The 9,501-nt window shown below is 42.1% G+C and overlaps 1 protein-coding gene across 3 annotated transcripts in view; it reads left to right on the top strand.

The window, feature by feature from the left end:
- Positions 1-9,501, top strand: part of ADAD1 (adenosine deaminase domain containing 1) — a 22,151-nt gene that overhangs the window by 2,870 nt on the left and 9,780 nt on the right. For 2 of the 3 annotated variants that reach the window (XM_019522060.1, XM_019522059.1), the window contains exons 3-5: positions 6,814-6,981; positions 7,671-7,739; positions 8,223-8,348. In XM_019522060.1, the coding sequence (XP_019377605.1) occupies positions 6,814-6,981; positions 7,671-7,739; positions 8,223-8,348 (363 nt within the window). Of the gene's footprint in view, positions 1-2,642; positions 2,813-6,813; positions 6,982-7,670; positions 7,740-8,222; positions 8,349-9,501 lie in introns of all 3 variants that reach the window. The other variant, XM_019522061.1, reaches the window with a different exon arrangement.

Here is a 9,501-nt window from a genome sequence, read left to right as displayed (position 1 = left end):
CCCCCACACACACACACATTATCCATTGGCCCCTCCACCCCTTGATTGCTGCCCTGCCATCCCAATCAGCCCAAAAACAATAGAGGCAGCAGTGGAGGGGAAGGGTTTCCCCTCCCTGCCTGTTCCTGGGGTCCCTGCAGCCTGTGTTGCCCCTGAGCACCTGGATTCATCCTGAACTGGGCCCTGCAGTTGATGTAATTGTAATGTGTAATTTCACCCCAAGATTTAATACGAATGTTATCTAGTAACATGGAGAAACCTTTTATAAAGTTATTGAAGTTTAACTTATTTGCCAAAAAGTGTTTTATATGTTGACATCAGTATTATAACAAGTATGAGCAAAACCAAAATGTGCAAGAATTAGAAAATCAGTGCACTGATGTTAGCTACTGCTGTTGAGGCCCTGAGCCCCCAGTACCTGTGTACCTTTCTACGTGGTATCCCAGTTCTGGTAGGAGCAGTCCTTGAGAATGAAGGTGGAGCAGATAGAAGAATGCTCACTGACATCAACTCTGTTTCCTTTACTTTGCCTTGGAGACCAGGGCCTGTTGAGATGCACTGAAAGTTCACTCTGTTTCCTTTCTCCCCTCCCACTCTCTAGCCCCACTTACCCACACTGCAGCAGTGGGTTACAGAGCTTTAGGTCACTGCAGCCCCTTGTGGACATCTCTCAGCTGGAGACATGTTATTGCTGGAGAACCAGGGGGCCTGGCAAAGAACTGTATTGCTGTCCATTGCTGAAATGCTCCATTTTGAAAGGCTTCAAAGTATACTTGCAATTTGAAATGTTACATCTGTCTCCACACACAGCTGTCCAATTACACTTGTTCTGTAATATTTGCATTCAACAGTGCATTTTATGTAACTACATTAGCTACATTTTTTGTTGGAGTATTTTTCAGTGAAGCGGGTGGTTTGTCCCTAGGAAAAGACTTTAGAATCATGGAAAAATAGGGTCGGAATCAGCTCTGTATCTCAAGGCAGGATCATACTTACCAAAACCATGCTATACAAATGTCTATCTAGCCTATTCCAAACAGACCTACACAAACAGCCCTCTTATGCAACCACCAGGCATAAAGTCTGGAAACAAGAACACCCTACCTTGCCAGATGTAAAGTAGGGGCACGTCGGCATTGTCAGTGTCCTGTCACTACAGGGACCGGAGGTAGCTTGTAAAAATACGTTTGACAGATTTAAGGAAGAGGACGATAAAGACTTTGTTCCTTGCTTCAAAATCAAAACTCCCTACAGTTTCTGCTAATCGGACCCTAGGCCAGAGGCGGGCAATCTGGCTTGTGGGCCGGATTGGGCCTGTGGCATGCTCTATTTCCCAATAGTCCCTAGAGTGACAGCTCCTTTTGGCTGCTGCTGCTGGACCCAACCCCCCCATCCTCCATGGGCAGAGCACGTAGCTAGGATGGACTTCTGGCTGGGAGCGGGAGACAGTCAGGCTTGGGGAGCCCCAGGATCTTGCAGTGGTGACAGAGCTGGGGAAAGCTGTCATCTGCTGCCCACATGACCCTCGGAGTGTGGGTTCCTCAGGTAGGGGTGTGCAGGGAGCAAATAGCAGCTTTGTCCTACCACCACTGCAAGATTCCAGCCCCGGCTCCAGAGCAGCTCCCTGTCCTGCCTGCGCTGCTCCCTGCTGGTCTCAATAGAAACCCTAGGAGCATAGGGTCATGACAGCTTGGGGCCAGGGCTGGATGGGGTAAAATTCCTTTCTTATCCCAATTATGGCCATTGATGTGACTCTTAGTGTAAAAGCACGGCTGTCTAGCTAGGAACGCCTGGGCTTAAGTCCCAGCAGGAACACCACCACATTCCAGTCAAAAATCCCTAGCCTTGGAATGTTTCCTTGCGTTATTAACTTAGTCATTAGGGGCATGTCCCCACGAGCAGGAACGTGTGTTTTCCTGGGGAGGAGGAGCAGCGGCACAACGTGTGCTGCTGCTGCTTTTCCTCAGGGAATCCCTGTGCACGCGCACTCTGGCATGTGGCACGTTGCCCTGGGTGGGGAAGGGGAGGCTGGGGCCAGCACTGAGGCTGATCCCAGCAACCTTACCTGAGGGCCTCTGCAGGCTGCAGCTGCTGCAGTCCTGCAGCAGGGAGCCTGGCCGACAGATGGAGCATGGCTCCGGTTGGCCAGGCTCCAGTTTTGGGCAGTGCATGCTGCCACCATATGCAACACCTTGCTTTTTTAGGCATGGGGCTTTTTGACACCAGAATCTCCCAGTGTCAAATATCCCTCCTGTGCTGCAAATTAGCAGCGCGGGAAATGCCTGCATATGTGGCATGCTGTGCCTCAGGTGGATCTGCATTGCCACATACCACATGTGTGCTTGCCTGGACATGCCCTAGTTAGTCTTTAAAGCCAATACGGAACATGGATCTTGTGCATACACCAATATAACTTCTAAGGTTGTAAGACAAAGGGGCATGTGGCTGAGAAAGTCTTGCTGATGCTTGTAGTCCTACCACTCTCTTTTTCTACATTGTTAAGGCATTCTTGAATCATCAGGAACTGTCTGGTTGGGTTTCTGTCCTAATTTCCTGATGATAAAGTTTCCTTGCACACTTAAGCTAAAAATGTATTTCGACAGTGCAAATGGCATTTCGCTTTACGTTGTTTATGTGGTCAGATCTTGTGAAGAATCATAGTATGCATATGAAGGTGGAGGGATGCAGTTCCCAATTTCCTTCTCTCTGGACAGAGTTGAGCATAAGGAGTAGCCATCCTGTACTTTTATGCACTGCCACCAAATCTGGAAATTCACTTCCTTAAGGATCTTTGCTGGTTATAGATGTGAAGGTGAGATTTTGAAATCAGCCTTTACAATATGTATGGTTAGCTCATGATATTTTGTGTTTGTACTACCATAGAATCTAAGGTTGTGGAAAAAGTGGTCACCATATTGCCAGAAAAGTCAGTTAATAAGCCTGAATTTTTGTGGTATAAGACATACCAATGTTTAGCTTGTTTTATTTGAGTTTGGTTCAAGAATTCCACTTTCTGGGCATCTGTTAGTCCTAAAATTTGTGTGAATATGGGTGTGTACTGACTCATAACTTCTGAAAATTTGTGTATGAAAATCTACTTGTGGAATAAGCTAGTCCCTGTACTCTAAAATCTTCTATAGTTACATCAGTTCACAGTACAGAACTTCACCAACAAACAGAACCAATATTGTTGCTATCCCAGTGTTGATGACATAGTTTTATCTCTGCCCAACAGTTTTGCAGTTCATGGACCAGGGGTTTGCATGATTAGCATGCATCTGGTTGTTGTTCTTTCTGGTTCTTTTGTCATGCAATTGTGTGTAATATGACCATCTACTTGTCAGATGGTTGTTTTGATGCTTCATGATAAAGACCGCATTGGAAGCTTTTCTCTGCACTGTAGCTGTGCATTTCTTTTGAGTTTCAGCCTACCAGTCTTCATAAACGTATATATTGAATATAGATTTAACTTCTTCCATTTCTTACATTGGTTGGCGCAATTATGGCTAAACCCCCCTGATCTGACTCCCAAAGATACTGGATCCGGCCTGCAGTTCAATCCACGGTTTAATATAGGAGAATTGATTCTGTGTTACAGCCTAGTTGTCAGATCCAGCCCAAGTTCTGTGTTCTGCATTTTATGAAGGGCCAGCTAATCCACTTGCTGATGGCTTCTGCAGAGGGCTTCATGTAATCCTGGCTCCAGCATAGTAGCCTCTGCTTACTGAATTAGCCACTATAAATTATCCTTTGCCACATCTTTCAGAGGAGGCTTAACTGATGGGGTGAAGATCAGCCCCTCTGCACAGAGCAGGAACTGGGATTCAGCAGGGGATTGGCAGCTCACAGAACAATCTAGGATGCAGGGGGTGGCCCACTGTTAGTAAAATATTGCCAACCTCTGGTTTAGATTTTAGTTTCAGGTTAGGGATATGTACTCTTTGCCAAGTAACAACTGGGGTTGGGTGGAATGTGTTTGCCATTGGTGCAGGATCACTTAAGTTTAGGGGTCCACCCAACTCGAGGAGGCAGTCGGCTGATCTTGCAGAGAGATCACAAGGCCAGTTGCCATTTTCACAGGCTAATTGTGGCGGGGGCCCCCCATGCCTCTGATTGGCTATGAGGCCCTGCTGGCCACACCCCTTGCTGCTGATTTGCTGGAGGGGCTGTTCATCATGCAGCCCAGCTCTTGCTGCCAATTGGTCGAGCAGCAGAGCCACGCAACAGGCAGCCCTCTCAGCCAATCAAGGGTGGGGGTGGCAGCCATCTTGGACTCCCCTTTATGCTGGTACCCCACTTTCTCCACCTGGCAGGCTGCACAGCTGAGCCACAGCCTTGAGGGCTGCTGGCTCGCTCTGGAGAAACAGCATTTTACTTTCAGTAAGCGTTTTTTGCAGGCAATTCCTGATTACTCATGCAATGCTAGATTCTGCAATTTCTGTAAAATTGCAATTTTCTATAGGTCCCTATTTATATTGATTGGTTATTATGCAGCTGACCATAAAAGGGAACCAGCTGTGAGGCTATTTGTTCCAGATAAACCAGTGTTTATTTTGTGGTCTGGTATATCAGGCTTCATTATCTATTGCCCACCTTGAATGTGGTTTACAATTGAGTCTCTATAGGACATATTTCTTGGCAAAATTTGTAGCATTTCTAATGTGTAGGATTGGACTACCTGGTTTTACAGATGCTGTTGTCTTCATTGGGATGATTACACTTTGCACATTCCTGATACACACTTACATGGGCTCTTGCCTTTCCATGGTGTCTAGATTTTACCTAGTATCGTGTAGTAGGTTTTGGGCCACACATCTGTTTGTAATTATGCGAGTTGGTTTTCTGTATTTGGCATCTTACAGGATCTTTCTCATGGCTGTTGCTTATTCTATGCAATCCTCATTCATCTGTTTCTTTCCTGCACCTGCACATCTTTCCTAATTTTTATTTGGCAGAAAAGTTAGGCTCTAAGAAGCTGGCATATATCTCCTTGCTGCTGCTGCTTGGACTTGTTTATCTGATCCAGGATTTACCTATGTATAATTACTGCAAGTAGCATGAATCACTACTTCATCTATCTGCTGCTGTTCTGTTTTTAAAAAATCATCACCCCTATCTCAATTCTAAGTTGGTTACAATTCAGGAAAGAAAATGAATTTGGCTGCTTACAGACATGGTGGGGTGGGGAGGAAAACCCCCTCAGTGCTTTTTCTTTTAGCTCAGCATGCCCCTGCACTTAATGCAACACATGCCCAAAAGAGGCATTGCGTCAGTTTGACCCAGTTCATCCAACATCTGTATAGATCGTGTAGTTTAGCAGGGCTTTTTAGTAATTTTATCACTGATTCAATCAGCTATTAGATTAAACCAGCAAAAAGCCCCACTGAAGTGTACAGTCTATACAGATGCTGAGGAGCTGGGTCAAACTGATGCACTTTTTCTGGTAAAGTGCAATTTCTTGGGGGTTTTTTGCAGGTTTTTTTTTTTCCCCCCCCATGTCTATCAGCAGCATTTAAGTGTTACAGAAGAAATACTGTGTTTAATCCATTGGTATATGGATTCGTTTTTGGCGATCATATATTTCTGATTTTATTTTAATGGTTTGTTTATTTATTTACAAGTCAGAGGGTTTAAATATCAAAATTCAACTTGTAACATTATTAAAATCAGAAGGTTCAAATTGGTGGTAGAAAAAATGTTTTGAGCCTTGAACAAAAATTGCTTTTTAGACTCTATATTGAGAATTGATTTTGAGATTTATGCCTGTTCTTGTCTAACAAGCTTACCTGGTAGAATCAGATTTCTCATAACATGCATTATGGGAAACATGACCGTTGAAAGGTCTTGTCTTCATTTGGCTATCTGTCTGTCTGCCAACTGTAATATAAATTATGAAGGAAAACTAAAGAAAAGATTAGTAATTAAGACTGAAGTTTTTAGCCACAGATTTCTTAGTGATTTGGGCTAAGAGGTAACAAATTTAATATATGTAAGCTGCATTACCAGAAGTGACTTGGAACTCTTCTGCATTAGCCTTCATGGGTGCATGCATACATAATAAACTAGCTCAATTAAGCCGGCTTAAGTTAAGCCATGTTGGGGTGTACACACGTACAACTCCTTGACATTGAGGCAGCCATCTTGTGAGCTAAGTCAACTTAACTAATGCAGCTCAAGATAATACACCTCCATGGTGCATTAACTTGTGCCACATTTAAGTTAGCGCTGCTTCCCATTTATGCTCTGACAGTTAAGTTGGCTTAAAAAAAGTTAAGCTGGTTTAACTGTCAGAAAGTTAGTATATGCGTACATGCCTCATGAAAGTTGATGGCATTTAAATGTCTTAATAACTTTAAAAATAGAAAATAGACATTTAAGTTGAGCCGTTTTTAAAAATGTTCCTTATAATTTTACCTTCCGAGAAGTCTGTCCTAAACTTCATGCCATTCCTGAAAATAGGAAAACAGCCTGATTTTGTGAAAGTGTTGAGAACCTGCTAAATCCTCTGACATGAAAGATGATATGATAAAGTGGTTTTAGCAACAAAAAATCAGGTTTTTTTGTTAGGGTATGTAAAACTACTGGAAGACCTTGATGAAGAGAATAGCAACAGTGAAAAGTATAATATAAATGAAATCCTAAAGCTCTGCTGGTCATAAAGTTTTATTTTTGTGGTGCTAGAGGTGTATTTGTTTTGGAATCATCTTGTTTTCCATGGTGACAGATGTATAAAGCTAATAAATAACTATGTTTTTAATTAAAATTAGTTAAAACAGAACATCTAATTGTATGATTTTTTTCCCCCCCTCCAAGGCAATATCTTGGGGAGTTACTTTGCTTTTTGTGCTGTGATAGATGGTGTTCAGTATAAGACTGGCTTAGGGCAAAGCAAAAAGGAATCCAAATCAAATGCAGCAAAACTGGCTCTTGATGAACTATTGCAGTTGGAGGACACGGAACCAAAGGTTCTTGGCAACTCAGGTAAATATTCTGTTATCATTAATAGATTTTTTTAAAGGTTATATGAAGACATTTGTGGAAAGTGTTAGGTGTTCTGTATGTAACTTTATAAAAATTTAAAAAATGTGTCTTGACGTTTTCAGTGAATTATTTGGGCAGAGTCCCTTACAGTTCCCAAACGTTTCAATCCTTTATTCTGATGTGCCTTTTTAGCTCTTCTTTTGAAGTTCCTCCTTTATACAATGGGGAGAATGCCTTAAAGGAAAGTATCCTTGCTACAATTTCTCTCTGAATTCTTACACATCATTGAAGGCATTCTTTTCAAAAGTTTACTGTTATAAATTATTTGTTTATGGTCAAAATTTGTTTCTTATGTCTGTAGTGAATGTGACCTATATGTTTTCAAAAGGATTCTGTCATCACATTAATCTCCTTTGAGGGTAACTTTTAAATATTTGTTGGGTTAATTGAGAGAAATTGTTCAAAGCTAAAACATTGATGGTAAAGTGTGAGGTTAAATATCTCGGGCGTTCATTGACTTTGGTTCTCTACCTCTAGTTTTGTGTGGCTTGCTGAAATTTTTTTTCCCCTCTCACCAACCTGTTTTGGAACTTGAGTGTTTGCAGCAATGGGATACACTAAATGAGTATTGATATTTTGAAATCTTTAATGCCCTCTATATTTCCGAACATTGAAGGTTAATTTTGCAGGTCCTCCCCGGATTCCTGCAGAACCCAGAGTTTCGTCAGGACCTACTTGCGTTGCAGAGTTTCGTTATGGTAGGACCCTCAATTTCTTATTTCTCCGGTAACTTAATTAGGAGGCTAATAGAGATCCTACAGAGCAACAGTTACTGTAAAGTTAGAAACGTCTATAGCAATACTGCTCTGTCTTCAAACAGGATATCTGTGCTTTAGTGGCTCTAAATACTGTAGTGCTTTTTAAAAGTAGAAGTGATAATTTTTTGTACAAGTGGATAAATAGATACAGATCAAATAGTTTTCCTGTAGTTAACATGTTAAAGGCTGTTGGAGATGGTCACTTGCAGAACTCTGAATGGGTTGCTCAATAACAACTCATTTAGATTTTTTTTTTTTTGGTAATTTTAAGCCCCCAAATGCCCACTGATACTAAGATGCACTATGGATTAGTGTATTGAACTACTTGTTTAATTTGTTGAATACTGTAGCTTGCTTAAATAATAGATATTGCTTTTTTCCTATGTGTTTTTCTTTTAAAATGTTTGTGTTTGTATTTTAAAGAGGGAAGGCATCTGGTTTATGAAAAATTCTCACAAGCAGTCAAGCAAGCATTTAACAGTCTGATTGCCAAATACCCTGTGTTTGCGAGTTGTAGCAGTTCATTGGCTGCTTTCATAATTGAAAAAGGCAAGTGTATTGATTTTTTTTTTTCAGAGTTGTATACAAGAAAAAATTGTTTATAGCATGCATGCATCCAAAAATATAGAGACCCTGTACATATTGTAACTAGAATTTAAATTAATAAATCCTGATGGTAGCCCCAACCTTCTTAATGTGCCATTAAAACCACCTACAGAATTGTACACTGCTATGCAATGAAATGAAGAGAATTCCAGCATGGGGTGTCCTCAGAACTTTTACTTTTTAACTTAAGAGGCCAGTCAAAATAACATAACTTTTGTTTATTTTTTAAATTCTAATATCATGTCCTTGCTGGATAAAAGCTGGACAATGCAGAAAATATCAATATATGATTATATGACTTAAAGGCTGTGTTCTACATGGCAGCAGGATGCAGCGACTTTCAGGACTGTTGCCAAATAAACAACATATCTGTAATGTAGCCAACAAGTCCTGAAGATGCAGAGCATTGTGGGTAGGTTTGGGCTGCAAAAGAAAGGTAGCAATTTCTACATATCTCAGATGTGAGAAGTCACTTTTAATAGTACAGTAATCAGAACATGAGTTGTTAGATTTTAGCTGCTTTTCTGTGAACAGTCTTCTACTTTCAAAGGCTGCCCCATTCAGCTAACTTAGTGATGGCATTTGCACAGCAGGAAACGACGATTAAAATTCTCACTTGCCTTTCTTTCTGCTACTGCACTGGATCTGGACCATGCTGGTTTTAACCTCTGGTAGTTCTTTGTACTTTTCAAGATGTGATGATGGAATTGGTTAGGTGATGAAGAATTTGCTCACATTTGAGCTATAATGTAGCCACATTCCACCCACGTGGCTGCTTAGGACAGTGAACCCATGCGCAGGTGGCCAAGAGGATGCAAGGTGACCAGGAGCTGGAGCCCTGCACACTGGGGCAGAAGCTGCCCAGCTGCAGCTTTCCTCTTGCTTGGAGTGGCTCAGGAGAAGGAGGAGCCACTGGAGGCAGGAGAGGGGGTGGGAAGGGAAGGGGGAGGAGCCGAGTAGTTCCTGAAAGAATGGACAGCTGCACTGGATGCAGTCACTCTGGGAAGCTGTGTACACTGGCTAGGGTTGGTGGGCAGGGGCAGCCACGGGCTGGACGGAGAGCAGGGGTGAGAGGAGCACACTGCACCTGTACCAC

Source organism: Gavialis gangeticus, unplaced genomic scaffold (genome assembly GCF_001723915.1).
Source record: "Gavialis gangeticus isolate Ggan-Ray unplaced genomic scaffold, GavGan_comp1, whole genome shotgun sequence".
Classification (NCBI taxonomy): Eukaryota; Metazoa; Chordata; order Crocodylia; family Gavialidae; genus Gavialis; species Gavialis gangeticus.
Note: the sequence above shows the minus strand (reverse complement) of the source record. Positions and strands in the feature narration are given on the sequence as shown.